We start from the raw sequence: 18,300 nt of genomic DNA, 5'->3' as shown, positions 1-18,300 counted from the left end.
GGGGTGGGGCTGGAGCAATGGCACAGCAGGTAAGGCTTTGCCTTGCATGCGGCCAACCCAGGTTCGATTCCCAGCATCCCATATGGTCCCCCGAGCACCGCCAGGAATAACTCCTTGAGTGCAGACCCAGGAGTAACCCCTGAGCATCGCCGGGTGTGACCCCCCCAAAAAAAAAAGAAAAAAAGAAAAAAGAAAAGAAAGAGAGAAGGGGGAGTGCCCATGAGGGGAATGAGACTGGGCAGAGGCGCCTCGTCCAGAGAGGACTCTGCAGTCACACAGGGCCAGTGGGCTGAGCTCTGGCCTGGCTCCAGGTGGGGTGCCAGGCACAGCCCCCCGAGAGTCGCCAGCGGTTCCCCCCAGGTGCAGTCAGAAGCGGCTGCCTGGGCTGGCCCCAAACCAGGATAAAACAAGCAAGACCCAGAAGCATATTGGCAGGCTCTGGCCGTCCCGCTGCAGGAAGTGTCCCGAGGAAATGGACCCGCTCCCTCCCGACGGGGTCCATGGCTTGCACAACTTGCTGGGGGCCATGGGCCAGGCAGCAGAGGCCACTGCTAATTTCTCCATCAACACCTGCCCAAAGGTGGGGTCCTGGCCGTGTCCACACCAGGCACACATCAGCACCCAAAGGCACGAGCCCAAGAACAGAGGCTGTTGCTCACGACACAGCATCCCTGTGGCCAGCTACCGGCTGCTTTTCGAGACAAAGAATCGGCCCTTGAGTGTGCCACGGCCCAGAGGTATGGGGAGGCCTGCGATCCCCGACAGACAAAGACAAACACCACCTGGCCTCTCAACCGTGGGGCCTGAACCACGAAGGCAAGCCAAGTGCAAGGGACACAGAACCGACTGGGGTGTGTGTGTGTGTGCGCGCACACGCATATGCGTGTGTGTGTGTGTGTGTGTGTGTGTGTGTGTGTGTGTGTGTGGTAGGGCAGAAGGCAAGGGATTAGGCTGAAAGGCACAAAGCAAGGAAATCATGGCTGCTCGTGATCTATGCCAGGAAATAAAGACCCAGAACAACTCGAGATGGAGGTACCAGGGACCCAGCACGTGAGCCTGGATCCTGGACTGGGTTCACGTTCTGTGGTGAAGGACAGTTGGAACAGCCGACGGGCTCTGATAAGGGCTGAGGGTTGGATACAGAATTACGGCGAACGGGGGTGTGCGTGTTGATAAGGGCTGTCGATTGGGATAACGGGCAGAGTTATTTCAAATGTCATGTCCTGGGTTGGGGGGAGGGAGGGGGAGAGAGAGATGAGAGAGAGAAAGAGAGAAAAGAGAGAGAGAAGAGAAGAGGAGAGGAGAGAAGAGGAGAGGAGAGAAGAAGGGAGAGAGAGAGAATGTGTGTGTGAGAAAGAGAGAGGAGAGGAGGAGGGAGAGAGGAGAGAGAGAATGTGTGTGTGAGAGAGGAAAAGAGAAGAGAAATGAGAGAAGAGGATAGAAAAGGAAAAAAGAGAAGGAAGGAGAGAGGGAAGAGAGAGAATATGTGTGTGTGAGAGAGCGAGAGCGAGAGCGAGCGAGCGAGAGAGAAAGACAGACAGACAGACAGAGGAGAGAGAGAGATGGGGTACCGCAGCGTTCCACAAAGTGGCCAGCAGGTGTCGCTGGAGGAGCAGAGATGAACCCGGCCCCTCCAGCACCCCTGGACCAGCTTCCCGTGGTTACCTCCTCTTGGCTTCCTCATACTGGAGACTCAGCCTGACCTTTTCGGCTAAATTCGATCTACTTCTCATTCCGATCTGGTGGAGGGGGAAACAAAAGAAGGGGGGGGAGGGAAGTCAATTAACTCAGCTAATGAACGGAGCACGCTGCTCTCTGCTTTCCTTTCTCAGGAAGCAGGAGTAATTGAAAAGCTGAAGAAGATGTCACCGAAATTGGGAACAGCCGCTTTAGAGGCACTTAAAGTCTCACTAGGGGCAAAATGTTCCTTTTTTTTTTTTTTTTAAATTCGAGCTTGTCTGTTGCCGAGAGTGCCTTTCACGTCATTTGCTCCGCGCGTTAAATTCAAGATGGAAAAAAGAATAAAAATGAAAAGCAGGTCAACGTTTCTGGGCTCTCAGAGTTTATGGAGGGTGTGCAGGTCAGTCGACTCATGAACTGGAACAAATTTCCTCCTTTCTGCGAGCTGAAATTTTCCATCATTCATCTTTGGGTGGCATAAAATACCAACAAAATAACTTGGAAAATTAATTGTTCCAATAGGTGAGTACCCCTGCCCTCCTTCAGTGCAACTTTTCTGGTGCCCCAAAGACTCCTAGGAGAGCAGTGAACGAGGAGCTTCCTGGAAAGTTGTCCGCCGAAGGGATCTCAACAGGGAGAGCAGTGCAAAATCCTGTGTAATGTTCAAGCCACACACAAAATCTAGGTATAAGCCACAAATCAAACATTTTCATAGAGTTAGCTGGGTCTGTGAAACACAGCTCTGTGTATTCACAGGGTCTTGGAGCTCTTTTAAGGACTGTTTTTATGTTTCTCATTAGCCTTAGTGTTTGTCTGCAAAGAATTACATTTCCAAGAAGAAAGACGTAGATTCTCAGTGTCTCCAGCCAGTCAACAGGGGTCTCTGAATAGCATGGAGGAGACCATTTGCACCAAATTATTTATTTATTTGTTTTTGCTTTTTTGGGTCACACCCAGCAATCACAGGGGTCACTCCGGGCTCTGCAATCAGGAATAACTCCTGGCGGTGCTCAGGGGACCATATGGGATGCTGGGAATCAAACCCGGGTCGGCTGCGTGCAAGGCAAACGCCCTACCCGCTGTGCTAGTGCTCCAGCCCTCCTTTATTCATTTTTCTGAAGTAAAATCATTTGACTGAGAAAACAGGAGAGCAAGGAGAGCGAGAGAGACAGAGGCGAGGAAAGCCCGTAAGTAAAAGGAGTGGCCCCTTCCAAACTGGGGGTGTGTGGGCTGTTCCCCGAGGCACCAAGACCCAGCGAGTCTGAACAGAACCCAGGGGCCCAGGGGCAGGGAAAGATAAGGCCGGGGGCTGCAGACTCCCGTAGGGAGGCACTCGCCATGCTGATGGGCCCGTCAGCTCCCCAGTCTTCGGAGTGAACTAACTTCTCTGAGGCCAGGACCCCAGGACCAACTTACATCTCCGGAAATGCAGGTCTGCGAGCCGGCGTCCAGGGTCTGCCTGGAGAGGGATAAGTGGGAGTTGACGGGGCTCGATCTCAGGTCTGGCTCCGACTGGCCGATGCTCTGTTCCGAATGGAAGCGTTCCTGCAGCTTGGCCAGGCTCTGTGTCGGGGGAACACGGGGTGTGCTCAGAAAGGTCAGCCCTGGAGCCACAGAGCTCCCTACCAAGGACGACACCCAGTCGCTGCCCCTCAGGAGGGCCTGTCGTGTGCAGGTCCTGAGGCGGGAGGTGGGGGGGCCGGGTAGGGGGCGGGCGGCCGCTGTGGGGGCTTTGCAGAGTGGGTGGTCCTGTCTTCTCACATCGAGAATGTTCCTACAAACAGCCTGCGAATGGCTGACCCCTGAAGAATGGGACTTTGACATTCTGTACGTGCACATTTCCTCCCCAACCCCCTCTTTCAGTTTTCAACCTTCCTGACAAAGAAGTCATCACTTACATAGCAACTGCTCATTTAATGAGGTAGAAATTGTGGAAACATGGATAACCTGTCTTATCCGGTTTTACTAGTTTGGTTTGGTTTTTTGGGCCACACCCGGGAGTGCTCAGGGCTTACTCCTGGCTCAGTGCTCAAGGGATCGTATGTGGTGTCAGGGCCAGTGGCGCACAAGGCAAGCGCTCTAACCACTGCACCATCTCCCCGGCCCTTCATAGGGGGCCTACAAGGCAATCTCACTAAAGAAAGAGCAAGAAAACCACTTTGGGCTTAGAAGGCTTCTCCAAGGATGCTGCTGCTTATCTGGAGGGGCCTAGGGGATGGCCCAGCTCATAATGGATCTTCACTATTTCTGCTGTTCATGATTTATTTTCTTCACCTCCCATTGATGGTAGCACTTGAGAGATTAAAGCCCCAGAAGTCACCGTGTCTGCCTGTCCCATTGCCTAGAGTGGGCAGAGGGACAAGATGGGCACAGAACACGACGACCTCCGCACCCTCCCTGCGCCACCCGCCCCTCCCCCAAGACGGTTATCCTCTCTTAGGATCTTTAGGAAAGTGAGTAGTTTTTTCCTATTTTTTTTCTTTGCTTTTTGGGTCACACCCAGCGATGCACAGAGGTTACTCCTGGCTTTGCACTCAGGAATTACTACTTGCAGTGCTCAGGGGACCATATGGGATGCTGGGTATTGAACCTGGGTCTGCCGCTGCCGCATGCAAGGCAAACGCCCTACCTGCTGTGCTATTGCTCTGGGCCTGGAAACTGAGTAGTTTTAAAGGTGATCTTCTCATTCAGACTGCCATGTGTCTCGATTCAAAATTCACACCATGTGACCGAGAACGCAATCGTGAATGACTTTGTAACTGTGTATTTCACAGTGATTCGATAAAAAATTAATTAATTAAAAAAATGCACAGGCAGAAAAAAAAAGCCCATATACACCAGGCTCCAGTACAGGCCTGTTTCATGCCGCCGTTCACCTTTTCCAGAGGAACTGTCGTGGGCATTTCAGGATTCCTTCAGGATTCCTTGACTCAACCATCAGATCCACACACGGCAAAGCCCCAACCGTCCAGGTCAAGTTCTGCAGATGCCGCGTGTGTGTTAAAGTCATACACCCCATGGCCTCGGCCTGTGTCCAGCACCTGAGCCATCTCCCAGGGCCCGGCCCGCACAGTCTCCAAAACAGACTAAATCCTCGCTCAGCTCCGAGCCTCGAGCACCGGGAATAGAAAGTACGGGATGGGGGAGGGGAGACAGGGATGACCGAGGACCACAGAGCTGGGAGGAGCCCCAGAGTGCCAGCGGGTGTGGCCCTGAAACCGGGAAAGAGGAAAAAGGGAAGAAAACCAAGGCAACTTCCCCCTGCAGCCATATCCCAAACACTCGACACGGATTGGATTTTTTCCTACGGAGGCTGAGAGCAGTTGGAGGGGCCATCACAGAGCTCTGACAGCGATACCCAGGACCCCCTGCTGGGTCAGCACCACCCAGACCCTCCCTGGGTTCCCACCAAGCCTCTGGAGGCTGTTGCATCCCCTCCTCCCACCCTGGGACTCCCGCTCTGCTTGCTGGTGGCCAGCGGCACCCTGGACGGGCCAGGGCTGGGGACGGAGCCTGGGCGGCCCTGGGTGTCTGGACTCCAGGTGGAGCTTCCCTGGGATCCAGGAGGGACGCGGAGCTCTGTCCTGCGCCCAGCCCGGCTCCGAGGCCACTAGTGGTAACCTTCCCTTGCTCCTCCCGGGGCTGGGGGGAGTCGGGAGTGTGGGGTGGAATGGCAGGACACACTCCGCCTCCTGGTGCGTCCCCCTACCTGCATCAGGTCCTGCTTCTCTTTCTCTCCTGAGCTGATGGCCTTGCGGATGGACTTCAGCTCGGCCAGGATGGCCTTCGCTTCGCTCAGCTCGTAGCCACTCTGGCCTCCAGACATCTTCTTGTCGATTCTGTTCAGAGAGGGGAAAGACAGACGGACAAACACAGTAAGAGCTGAGATGCCAGCGGGGGGCGAGCAGGCCCAGGGGGCACCTGCCCGGGCATGCACGCTGCCCTCCCTGCCGGCCACCGGCCACGGTCTCCCCTGCCCCACCCCATCCTGCCTCTCACCTGGTCCCCACTTCTAATCGGTCCAACCTTCCCCCTTGGTTTGGCTGTGTTTGGGGAGCCCTCCCGAGGGTGCACTCAGGCTGTGCTGGGAAACCCGGGGTGCTGGGGGTCGCACTCATTCAGGCCCCCTCCCCCACTTGCACCTGCTCACAGAACCATCTCTCAGGCCCATGTCTGCCTCACTTTTTGTTTTCCTGCCTGTTCTTTTTTTTTGGGGGGAGGGGGTTGGGTGGAAGTGCTCTCTGGCTCTGCATTCAGGGATCACTCCTGGCGGTGCCCGAGAGACACTATGGGATGGCAGGGATCGAACCCGGGCGGGCCACATGCCAGGCAAGAGCCCTCCACGCTGTCCTGTCGCTCCAGGCCCAGATCTGGAGACGGTTTCGGTGTGTGCTGGTGTCTCGGTTCCCTGCAGCCACCCTCTCAAGCGGGGCCAAGTCACAGCGACCCACACAAAGACCTCAGCAAGTCAAAGTGTGCCCGTTCACCCGGGTCAGCTGCCAGGGAGGGCAGGGAAAACCCAACCTGAACTCTCTACTCGACTCCAGACGAGAGAGAGAGAGAGAGAGAGAGAGAGAGAGAGAGAGAGAGAGAGAGAGAGACGGCGCAGAGGAAGAAAGCAGCAGAGGACGGCGGGGGGCGCTCCTGTCCGTCTCTTCCTGAGAGATGCTCTGCCAACACGCCCCACTGAGAGCCCCTTCCTTGGGCCCGAGGCACAGCCTCTGCATGTGGGAGCCTTGGGTTCAATCCCCCGAGCATGGCTGGGTGTGGCCTGTCCCCGGGGCCCGGTCCTTTCCCCTAAAAATGTCCCTTCCTAGTATGGGAATGTCCCCGGCCGGCCGGCTCTCTGGGTTGAGTCCCTCAGGCCCGAGCGGGAGGTTCTTTGTGCTCTGGAATGGAAACCGCTTCGTTCCCTTCAGGCCGACCGGCAAGGCCTCCGTGCAGAGAGCCGACTCGGGGCCTATCTATCCGCCGGGGGGTTCAAGGGATCAGAATCATCGAGGGAGCAAGCCTGAATCTCGGCAACAAATGCCTATTGTCCGCTCCTGGAATGTTATTGACAGATTCTTAAACATGCCTCAGATTCCTATAAAAAGGGCCCGCAAGCCAGCGGCCCGGGAACAATACAGCATTGTTCCGTCCGTGTAGCAGAAACAGCAAGTTGGGCTAACCTTTCCTCCCGGCCTGACGGCAGCCACCGCCTCACGTGCCCAGTCGGGGCCCCTGGGCATCTCTCGGCACCCTTGTGAGTGGCTTCCGGTGCAGAACACCCCCGGGCCCGGGCCCCAGCCCCAGCCCTGCCATTCTAGGTCGGCTGGGTCTGACGGGAGCTCTGTGGCCTTCGGGGGTCCCTGGGACCACCCAGGGGTCCTTATGCCGTTGGCCTGAGAGAAGCCTGTGCTGTGGCTATGCTTCAGCTCTGAGAATACTGTGGGGAGACCCCAAAGGACCATCCTGGTCACCCCGATGCGGGGAGCAGTGGTCATACATGTGCCTGGGAGCTCCAGCACGTTCTTAATCTGTTCCCACCCTTCCCACCTGCCACCATTTTTTGCCTGAGAAATTTTCACCACGACACCCCCTCTGCCAACGTACAGAGGTGTGTGAATGACATAATGTGCACACCAAACATTTTGGGTGGGTCACACCTGGCGATGCTCAGGGGTTACTCCTGGCTCTGCATTCAGGAATTATTCCTGGTGGTGCTCAGGGGACCATATGGGATGCTGGGAATCGAACCCGGGTTGGCTGTGTGCAAGGCAAATGCCCTACCCCGCTCTGCTACTGCTCCGGTCCCTGCATACCAAACATTTACTGATAATTAATCGCCAAGAAACTTATGGTGGATTTTTTGGAGGGCTGGAGAGACAGTATAGCAGGTAGGGGCGCTGGCCTCGCATGCCCCTGGCCCGGCTTCAATCCCCAGCACCCGAGTCCCCCTGAGCCTTGCCAGGAGTGACCCCTGAGTGCAGAGGCCAGGAGTAAAGCCTGAACGAGCTGTGGCCCCCAAACTGCTCACCTCCTAAATATATATATATATATATATCTCCAGATTTTTTACTGGTGTGTGTGCATGCGTGCGTGTGTGTGTGTGTGTGTGTGCAAATCTAGGCCACACCCTCCAGTGCTCGGGGATGCCTCCTGGCGGGGTTCAGGGACCTTACGAGGCACCTTCCCCGCTGTACTGTCTCTATGGACATAATCAGACTTTTACAATGTCTTGCGATTCCTCCACATTCAGCTATGCCACGGGATATGGCGAGGGAGCCAGGGTCCCAGGAGGCCAGGGTCTCCGGCTGGAGGGAAGGGTGCGGAGGGCCGGGGCACGTGCTTGGTAAGTAGAAGGCCCAGATTCCATGCTGGGGGTGGTCCCCCAAGCAGTGCGAGAGGGATCCCACCACTCCTCCACCTCAGGCTAAAGCCCCCCATAGGCGCCGCCAGGTGTGGTCCTGTCAAATCTGAACGCAAGTAGCAGCGGAACTACGACCAGGAGGCCCCAAGAGCAGAGCAAAGGGTCTGAGGGGCTGCAGCTCTGGGCACAGGGGCGCTGTGGGTAGCGGGGTGGCTAATCTGGGAGCCCCTCCAGGGCAGGGGCCGCAGAAGGGAGAGGAGTGCCCTGGAGGAAGCAGGACCCCCCTGCGCCCAGGAGCCTGGGAAATCCGGCGTCCCCTCCCGCCAACGGCCCCGGGTCTGGGGACCAAGAGACACAACTGCCTCCAAGGACGGGGAGTGGGGGTGCTTCACGACTTTCACAACTGGACCCCTGGGAAAGCAAAGGCACCACACCCTCTGTCCACAGCAACTTGCGTCTCTCTGCCTGGCCCAGCTAGAGGCCAGACCTGGGCCCATCAGACCAAGAGGGTGACAGGAAGGGCCGGAGGGGTGTGCGGAGGAGGACGAGGCATGCTGCATCCAGGGTGGCGGAGAGGGGTCTGGGGCTCTGCACCCACCAAGCTCTGGACGCAGACACGGCCCTCGGAGGAGGAGGTGACCCAGGTTCGAATCCCAGCAAATAGGAGTGACCCTGCGCCCCCCTCAGCACCTCTGAGTGTGGTCCAAACCCCCCAACATAGAAGCACAAGAACTCAATCTCGTTCCTCACATCGAGCTCGCTCCCGGTTTGTGCTGGTCAGCTTGTGTGTGGGGGAGGGGTGGGGGGCATGGGGGACACGGGACTTGGCCTGTGGTGCTGGAGGAGCCGGGCCGGGGCGGGCGGCGCCGGTACTCACTGCTGCAGCGTCTCGAAGCCTTGCTCCTTATACAGCAGTTCCTGCTTCATCTGGCACAGCTCCTGCTTCAGCTTCTTCACCTGAGGGGAGGCGGCAGAGTCGACAGGGGTGTCTGTCAATGATTAGCTGCGCCCGCTTTAACAGGTAACCCGCGGGTAAACCATTAAGCAGGGAGGCACGGCTGCGGGGGCACCACTGCTGTTGGGGGCGCGTGTCCCCCCCAGTCCGGGGAGGCCCGGACAAGGGTGGTGGATTCCGGGGACCAACTCTGTAGCCCTCAGTCTGTCGGCAGATCTGTCCCGCTGGGCGCCAGGCTGTGAAGTCGCCCTTAGCTATCGTCCCCGCCAGAGCTGAGGGGCCAGTTGGCAGAGAAGCAGCCCAGGTGCCCCAAGGATAAAGGCTGGCTGCAGGGTGGAGTACGTGCCAAGCACATGAGGCCCTGAGTTCCATCCTTGGCCCCTCTGGTTTGTCTCCTGGCAGCACTGTGGTGTGGCCCGGAGTCTCCCGAGCACTTTTAGGTAAGAGTGGCGCCTAAACACACACACACACACACACAAGCGGGGGACTGGAGAGAGTATAGAGGGGAGGGAACCTGTCGCGCAAGCAAGCAGGCAAGTGGCTCTGGTTCTGTCCCCCAGAGATCTGGAGAAATCAGGAGCACAGAGGCAGGAGTAAGCCCTGGCACTGCCGGGTGTGCCTCCAAACCCCACTAAAAATAAATTAAAAATCTTCTCACGGGACCACGGGATGCGGATGAAACCCAGGTCTTCCGTAGGTAAGACCAGCGCCCTGGCCGCTGTCCTATCACTCCAGCTCCTACAAAGCACTTTAAATACAACAACAGAAACTCTTGTTCACATCCCTATGTCCTCTGCTGGGTCTCCCAGCTCTGACCTTGACCTGGGGTCCAGGCTAAGCCGGTCATGCTCCCTCTCCCCAGCTGGGCAGCTCACTGCCCACCGCTCACATTTCCCTCCGATTTGTGCACCCCCAGGGAGAAGAAAATCTGTAGCTGAAGCTTCTAGAACAAACTTTGCCAATGGGGCGGGGGCGGGGGCGGGGGAGGGCGAGGAATCCATGTTTGTGGTAGGGGGTTGGGGAGGGAGGGACACATTTTCTCCTGCTATTATATATATTTGGGACAACAACACTGACACTGGGCAGGCCTGACAGTGCTGGGCTGGTTTCATCACGAGCTAAAAGGCTTCCTCAGTCACAGAAATTCACTTCCATAGATTAAGAAATGGTTTATTGCCCAATCCTAGCAGATTTTATGTCTCTCTCTCTCTCTCTCTCCCCCTCCCCCGTCTCTCTCTGTTTTTCCTTGCAAAAAAAAAATTAGGTTGTGATTATTTTGTGAAGCTTTAAAAACTTTTTTTTTACTGGTCTATCTTAAGAATAGTGTGAAGGGCAACAGCGATACAGGGCAGCTGGGATGGGTTTGCCTTGCATGTGGCTGACCCGGGTTCCATTCCTGGCATCCCACAGGGTTCCCTGAGCACCGCCTTGAGTAATTCCTGAGTGCAGAGCCAGAAGTAATTCCTGAGCATCACTGAGTATGGCCCCCTCCCCTCCCCTCCCAAAAAAACCCACATGGTGTAAAAACTATGTGCAGTGATGGTTATTTGTGAAATAGAGAAATACGTTTCCAAAGGTGCTTTTTGAACTTTCATTCCTTGTTTCTTCTACCCCCTTCCACAAATATTGATGGATGCCCCACCACGGGGGAACCAAACAGACGTGATCTTTGCCCTCGGGGCTTCAGAGCCATGAGGGAGCTGGGCACTCGGCACATCATCGAGCCACAAGCATAGTGGCCACTCGCAAGAGGAGATGCAGCTTGGGGAGAATGCCGGGTCCAGAGCAATTGCATCAAGATCGTGGACCCTTGCTCTTCGCCCTTCTACAAATCCATCTGCTTGTTCTAGTGACTACTGAATATTGCATGGGATCTGCCCACTACTGCTGAAGATTTTTTATTTTGTTTTGTTTTATCCTTAGAATTTCTGCTAACTCTGCTTTATGTAGCTTGGGGCCCATATTTTAACAGTTGCGGCAGAGACCCATAGTCCTCTTCCATTCCCTAGAAGAGAGCGATTTGACCAAAAATCTATCTCTTAAAAATTTAACAAAACTATACAGGGGTTGCCTCCCTGGCCCAGAAGACTGCAGGCGTACCTGACCATGGACGGTTCTGAACCCGTCTGCTACCAGGATTTTATCCTATCCAAACACACCAATGGTAGTTTAATTTATAAAGTGGACAGAGCAAGAAACTAATAACAACAACTAATAATCATAGTATCATCGGGCAATTCTAACAATGTCCCGTAACAAAGGCTGGATGGTCTCTGTCTCTCTGTCTTATGCAGAACACCTATTTGTATTGTACACAGTATTTTAGGACTGAGGTTGAGGCAAACCAACTGCAGCAAGGGGAGATTACTGTCTCGTCTTCACCTTGCTTATAATTAATTATCTTCTCCCCCCATCCTTTCATTTTTAACTTCTCTGTATCTTCATTTCCTGTGTCTCTTGTAAGCAGCAGTTAGAAAGGTTTTATTTCTTTTTTACAAATTTACTGAAATTTATTTTTTGCTTTTTTTTGGAGGGGGGTCACACCCAGCGATGCTCAGGAGTTCCTCTTGGCTCTGCACTCAGAAATCACCCCCAGGGGTGCTTCAGGGGACCATATGGGATGACGGAGATTGAACCCAGGTTGGCTGCCGGGTTGGCTGTGTGCAAGGCAAACCTCTACCCACTGTACTATTGCTCCAGCCCCAGGAAGATTTTTTTTTCCAAATCCAGCCTATTAATATGTATCTTACAATGCGAACATGTAATACAATCATGCTGAAGTTTGACTATTGCCACATCTGGAGCTAAGTGCACCGACTCACAAGAAGCCCTTCAGGCAGCAAACCTTCTCTCTGTTCCTCCCTGGCTGGCTGTGCTTAGTGTTTCTGGGCTGACTGAGCATGGGGATGTGGTATGTGAATCTGATTCTGTCCAGAAAAGCCTTTACTTCTGGCACTGGAAGGAAGCTGCTTTGCTGGGTATAAAATCTTAGTTGATGATTATTTATTCTTAGTATGCAGAGATGATTCCACTTTCTTTCCAATGCTGGTACGAAATAGTCCATTATCTCTCTTCAGTTGTTGGACCTTTGCAGATAATCTTTTTTCTTCCTGCACCTTAGTATTTCAGGCATCATCTGATCAATTAACAAAAGTTCTACCTCCATTTTTCTGTCTGTTTGTTCGTTTGTTTGTTTTGTTTCTCTCTGGCTGGAGTGATAGCACAGCAGTAGGGCGTTTGCCTTGCAGGCAGCCAGCCCCGTGAGCTGGGTTCAATTCCTCCACCCCTCTCGGAGAGCCCAGCAAGCTACCAAGAGTATCTCGCCCACGCGGCAAAGCCTGGCAAGTTACCCGTGACGTATTCGATATACCAAACACAGTAACAACAAGTCTCACAATGAAGATGTTACTGGGCCCGCTCAAGCAAATCGATGAACAACGGGAGGACAGTGCAGTGCTACAGTGCTGGTGCATGAGAAAGTGTGCACTAGGATTATTCAGTCTACTAGGGATCAAAAAGTAACACACTCAGAGGGTAGAATTTTTCTTTCCCTTTCTTGGCTTTGCATCATTTTTCTAAACAGGTAACTTCTCCCATGTCCCTCTGAAAGGGGTGGTAGAGTCATAGTGCAGTATTTAATCAATTACTAATTGGTTGAAGCAGTGTAATAGTCAATCAATTACTGATTGATTGATTGATTGGGTGCAGTGCCAAGGATTGAACTCAGAATCTCACAGGGGAGGCACCTGTTCTGCCAATGAAACACCCAGGGTTACGGATGCTCTACGAGACCTTGGGGTGGGGGGCTAGAGCAATACTACAGCAGGTAGGGCATTTGTCTTGCGCGCAGCTGACCCGGGTTCGATTCCCAGCATTGCATATGGTCCCCCAAGCACCGCCAGGAGTAATTCCTGTGTACAGAGCTAGGAGTAATCCCTGCGCATCACTGGGTGTGACCCAAAAAGAGAAAAAGAAAAAAAAGACCTTGGGTTTTCAAAAATACATTCTTGGGGGCCAAAGCGATAGTATAACAGGGGGGTCCTTGCCTTGTATGCGGCTGGCCCAGATTCTATCCCAGGCACCAGAGGGTCCCCAGAACCCTGCCAGGAGAGATCCCTGAGCACAGAACCAGGAGTAAGAATTGAGCAATGCTGGGTGTGATCCCCCAAACAAACAAAAAAGCCCCAAAACATTCTGGGCTAGAGTATTAAGGCACTTGCCTTGTACATGGCCAGCCCTTGTCCCCGCGCTGGAACCACACTGTGTCCCCTGAGCCCCAACCAGGAGCGACCCCTGAGCGCAGAGCTGGGTGTAAGTCCTGAGCATGGCTAGGTGTGACCCCAACCCCAAATAAATCAATAAGAATACTGTCACCAAACTCCATGGTAAAGCACGCCCGGAGTTCAATGTGGATCCTGAGGGGTTTTGTCCTAAAAGAAAGGGTGAGGGGAGACCCACCTTCCATAAAAAGTAGGGAAGCCCAGATTTCAGACAGCTCAAAGGGACAGTTTGAGTCTGCCCTGGCCAAAAATGGGGTGGCAGGCCAAATAAGTTTGGGAACACCTGGTTTAAATTCTTGCTTTTGAACCACAGGACTCAAAAGGAGAGAGAGAAAAAAGGGAATGCCCTGCCACAGAGGCAGGGTGGGATGGGGGTGATGCGGGGTGGGAGGGATACTGGGATTGGTGGGGGTGGAGAATGGGCACTGGTGGAGGGATGGGTACTCGATCATTGTATAACTGAAACCCAAGCACAAAGATTTGTAAGTCTATAACTGTACCTCATGGTGTCTCACTAATAAAAAAAAATCTTAAAGGAATGCTGGAGAAATTTAAAAAAGCCAAGATAACATGATATTTAAATAAAGTGTTTTATCTGTGAAAAAAAAAATTCTTGCCTTTGTTCTCATCATTCCCACCTCCCCCTCCTTCTTTTGTTACTGGGCCACATGAGGCTGTGCTCAGGACTTACTCCTGTGCTGTGTCTGGAAGCCCCTTCCCCTCATACCATCTCTCTGGCCCCCTGGTTTCATGTTCACACATAACAGCCCAGAGACCGCCAAAGGAGTCAACTGCTGGCCCAAAATAAAAGAGGCAAAAAGCCGACCAGGTCCAAGTTTGTGATACATAAGCAATCTAGACAAGGCTTTAAGTAGGACATGGAGCTTAGATAACTGATTATTTTGTCCAAACATTACATATGTATGTACAGAATGTGGGCATGTAGCAAAAATAAACAGATATATCCATAAAAAGCATCAAACAGAAAATTTCAAAAGGGAAAAAATACACTGGGGACTAAAACTGAAATCGGCAATAAAAGAAAAATCCCCAAGTGTTTAATCTGAAGCAATACAGTCACATGAGAAATCATAAAGAAGCCAGGAAATATTCTAAGTCGACTGACAATGAAAATGCAATGCTCAGACCTCCTGGGGCATGGGCGAGCGGCTAAGTCATTCAGCGCGTCCAGAAGGGTCTCGAGAGTGAGCCTGAGCCCCCTCGCCGGCATTTGCTCAAATGGGAGCAGAAGACGGATTTTCCCTTTGGATGCAGCAATTTCGCTCCCAGTGGACAATCCACGAAAAGGGGTCCCGTGTGGACCGAACAACAAGTATACTAGTCCGGTTCGTTAGGGCATTCTTCTGAAGGAGCGGAAATCGGACTAAACGTGACTGTGCATAGGAAGGAGACGGGATAAGCAACGTGGAGGCCGGACACAGAAACAAAATGTTTGAGAGTGGCTGTGTCTGCTCAGGTGGCTGCACTGAAGCATAAGCGGATGACACGGGTGGACGCCCCTCAGCTTTCAGGGTTCAAAGCAGGCAGACACTTCAGCCTGGGTGTGTCCGGGGACAGTGTTCCTACCAGGGAGGAGGATAATGACAAAGAGAGGGGACGCGGTGGGGCTCTGGGCTCAGGCTAATTCCTCGTTCACGGCACAAGTGTGGGTTGAAGGGATTTGCTTGCCAGGCCAACAGCAGCTTGGCCAGAAAGAGCAATGGCCAGCCCACACCCCCAAGGAAGCACAGGAAGGAAAGCAAGCCTCAGTGGAGGAAAGGAAGGACGAGGGCAGTGTCTGTGGGGGCGAGGTCCTGGGTTTCATCCCCACGACAAAAAAAAAAAAGTGACTTCCTGACAAGAACCGGAAGCCCCTTTAAACAGTGGGGCGCCAGAGAGGGGCGGGTGAGAGCCCTCCCTGCCCCAAGGGATCCAGCCCCGGCAGCCAAAAACTTCCAGAACCCAACTGCCACTTCACTCAAGGCCTCACTCACCTCACTCATGCTTGGGCTAAGCCTCACGTATGAGTGAACGTATTACTGGACCTCGCATGACCGCGGACATCATACATAAGACACTCCCTACCCATTCTCCATAAGTACCACACCACATTTGATGGGGTTCAAATAATAGGCAACGAATCATAAAGGGAAATATACATGTATATATGCATGTGTACATATTTTCAGATGTAGATATGAAAGCTCACATCACTCAACCTTTAACAACACGCGTTAGTAATATCCTAAAGAATATCTTAATGCCCCCTGACAAAACAGAACAGTCTTCACCCTGTTTCCTCTATGGATACTTTTTTGTAGCATTTTCAGCGGTTTTTCATAACAGATAGTATAAACTATATTATTTCGATTGTGCTTTGGGACAGGGATTGGGGCTTGGGATGGAAACATCCCAAATCTGGTGGTGGGAAGGTGTCATGGTAGTGGGATTGGTGTTTGAATATTAAATGCAATCAAATATTGTGAACTACCTTATAAAATAAAAACAATTAAAAAAAAATAACTAGTGGGGCGCCTGCAGAAAGAGCAGCTGGGCTCAACTCCCAAAGGCAGATCTGAGTGCGATAAGGAGAAGCCGTCAAAATTCAAAGTTTGATTTAGGCGTCCACCGCCAACCAGGAAGCTCCTGGCCAGGCCATGGAACACAGCGGGCCGGGATGTGGCCGCGTTCAGCACTGGATGTCTCCCGGCCCTGCCACCCGTCCACAGTGCTCGGGTGTATCCTGGCGGGAGGGAAAAGAGAGTCTTACCCTTAATCGTGTCGTGGAGATCTCGGCCTTCAAGATATCAGGGTCGTACTTAGTACTGGAAGAAGAGCCTGAGAATACTTTCGAGAGAGAAGAGAGAAAAAAAAAGAGAGAAGTGACTCTGAGGAACTGTACAGCTATGTCTCGACTGGGCATTTACCCTGACAAGCGGCTACCATGATAAAACGTCCTCACACCTTTATAACTTTCCTTGGGAAACCCAGAAGGGCAGGGAAGGGGTCCAGCATCCAGCACCGCCACAAATAAAAACCACGTGGGCCGGAGAGGACAGTACAGTGGGGAGCGCTCTTGCCTTGCACAAGGCTGACCCGGGTAAGATCCCCGTTATCCCATATGGTCCCCCGACCCCATCAGGAATGATTCCAGAGCGAGGAGCCAGGAATAAGCCCTGAACACCGGCAGGTGTGGCCCAAAAACCAAAATAAAAAATTAAAATAAAAACCACCACCAGCAACTGGAAAAAAAGGCATCTAGGTGACGAAACCCCTGGGTCTACTTTTCTTCGAAGCACAGAAACAAAATCTTAGAGGCTCGATGGCAGCTACGGAGAGCGGTGCAGTATCAAGCCCGTCGGAGCCCGTCACAGCTGCCTCTGGAAGCCAGGGACAGGGAGCAGTGGCCATGGAAGCTCTAGGGCATCACTCTCCTCCTGCCTGGCCCAGGAAGCTCTGTACTAGGTGGAGCAGAAAAGGCCAAATTCTTTGCCTTGAGCCAAAAAGGTAAACAAAACAAAACAAAACAAAAAATCAACTCATGATGACATTGAAGACAACTGGGGAACAGGCCAGGGAGCTCGGCGCAAGCCTGGCACGTGGGAGACCCTGAGTTTGATCCCAGTACATATATAATACATACATGAGTAAAATCACACGTGGATAGATGAACGAATGGATAAGTGAAGAAATGCATGAATGAATGAAGATCGGCCAGGCAAAGGGAGGGTGAGAACAGAAGGGATTGGGGCTCCCCTGATGAGAAGGCTTCTAGCTGGGGACGCAGGCGTCCTGCCCAGCCAGACCTTTGAGAGGTACCTTCCCCATCAAGAAGCAGCTGACCCAGAGCCAATGTACAATCAAGAAGCTGTCTCTTCACTAGCAACAGCCTGGTCTGCCCTCACGTCCTCCTGCCTTCCTTTCCTTTCTTTTGCTTTTAAGACTCCCCTGCTGGTGCTTGGGGCTAACTCTTGGCTCTGCGCTCAGGGATCACTCCTGGTACTGCTCAGGGAATGGACCCAGGCCGGTCACAGGCAAGCACGCTACCCACTGAGCTTCTTCGGCCCAGGCAGCACCCCACCCACTGAGTTCTCTCTTCGGCCCCAGGCAGCACCCCACCCACTGAGCTCTCTCTTCGGCTCCAGACAGCACCCTACCCACTGAGCTCTCTCTTCGGCCCCAAAACGCACCCTACCCACTGAGCTCTCTTTTCGGCTCTCTGACCCCCTCCAGCCCAGAGCATCAGTTTACAGCCAAGTGCCCCCACTCACAGCTTGTACGCGAGCTCGACTTCTCCTTGTAGGCGTCGTTGAGCCGCACATACTCATCCAGGGCCAGAGCCAGCCTCTGCTCCTTCACGTGGTACAGCTCCTTCTGCGTGCGGAGCGCGTCCCGCGCCACCGACAGGTAATCCTTGAGCATCTTCTCCTGCTCGCCCCGCCATTGTTTCCGCGGGTCTTCGATCTGCGTGGTTTCTGGAAAGACACGGGCAGGGGACTTTTGTCATCGAGGTTGCCGAGGGCAGGCTTGGGAAATAGTTTAAACGTCCCAAACTAGAATGCAAGCGCGAGGCACCAGCTCTGATCCCTGGCACTGCTGAGCCCAAGCAGCATGGCACCCAGGCCTGGTCATGGAACCAAGCATCTCTGGAGAGTCCCCTGGGGACCCTGAGCACTGCTAGGGAGAAAAGGGAGCAGCTTAAATTCCTCTGTCCTCTGAGGTGTTCACTGGCATCAGATCTCCAGAAATCCGCTTCCGTTTTAGCTGACATCATTGGTCTCCGTCCACTCCTTCCGGGCCCTGGTCAGTGACTCATTCTCCCCATGAATGGTCCAGACAAACTCCCCCCAGCTGGACCAGGACTGTCCAGAACTCTTAGGCTCCTCCAGCCCACCAATGGCTTTCTACAGATGAAAGACTGGACTCTTTCGCCTGCATCCAAGTTATCTCTGACCTCGGTTTTGTCCATCCCCCATTCCCCAGCCCCGTTTCCTGCACCCCAAATCTTTGGCCACTTCCTCGAGGGTACAGTC

At 53.4% G+C, this 18,300-nt stretch overlaps 1 protein-coding gene across 1 annotated transcript in view; it reads right to left on the bottom strand.

The window, feature by feature from the left end:
• Positions 1–18,300, bottom strand: part of WWC2 (WW and C2 domain containing 2) — a 132,709-nt gene that overhangs the window by 30,856 nt on the left and 83,553 nt on the right. Inside the window, exons 3-8 of the mRNA XM_056114038.1 lie at positions 17,539–17,742; positions 16,038–16,114; positions 8,910–8,989; positions 5,390–5,519; positions 3,097–3,243; positions 1,666–1,739 (exon numbers count right to left, since the gene is read on the bottom strand). Coding sequence (XP_055970013.1) covers positions 1,666–1,739; positions 3,097–3,243; positions 5,390–5,519; positions 8,910–8,989; positions 16,038–16,114; positions 17,539–17,742 — 712 coding nt within the window. The remainder of the gene's footprint in view (positions 1–1,665; positions 1,740–3,096; positions 3,244–5,389; positions 5,520–8,909; positions 8,990–16,037; positions 16,115–17,538; positions 17,743–18,300) is intronic.

Source organism: Sorex fumeus, unplaced genomic scaffold (assembly GCF_029834395.1).
Source record: "Sorex fumeus unplaced genomic scaffold, SorFum_2.1 ptg000024l, whole genome shotgun sequence".
Classification (NCBI taxonomy): domain Eukaryota; kingdom Metazoa; phylum Chordata; class Mammalia; order Eulipotyphla; family Soricidae; genus Sorex; species Sorex fumeus.
Note: the sequence above shows the minus strand (reverse complement) of the source record. Positions and strands in the feature narration are given on the sequence as shown.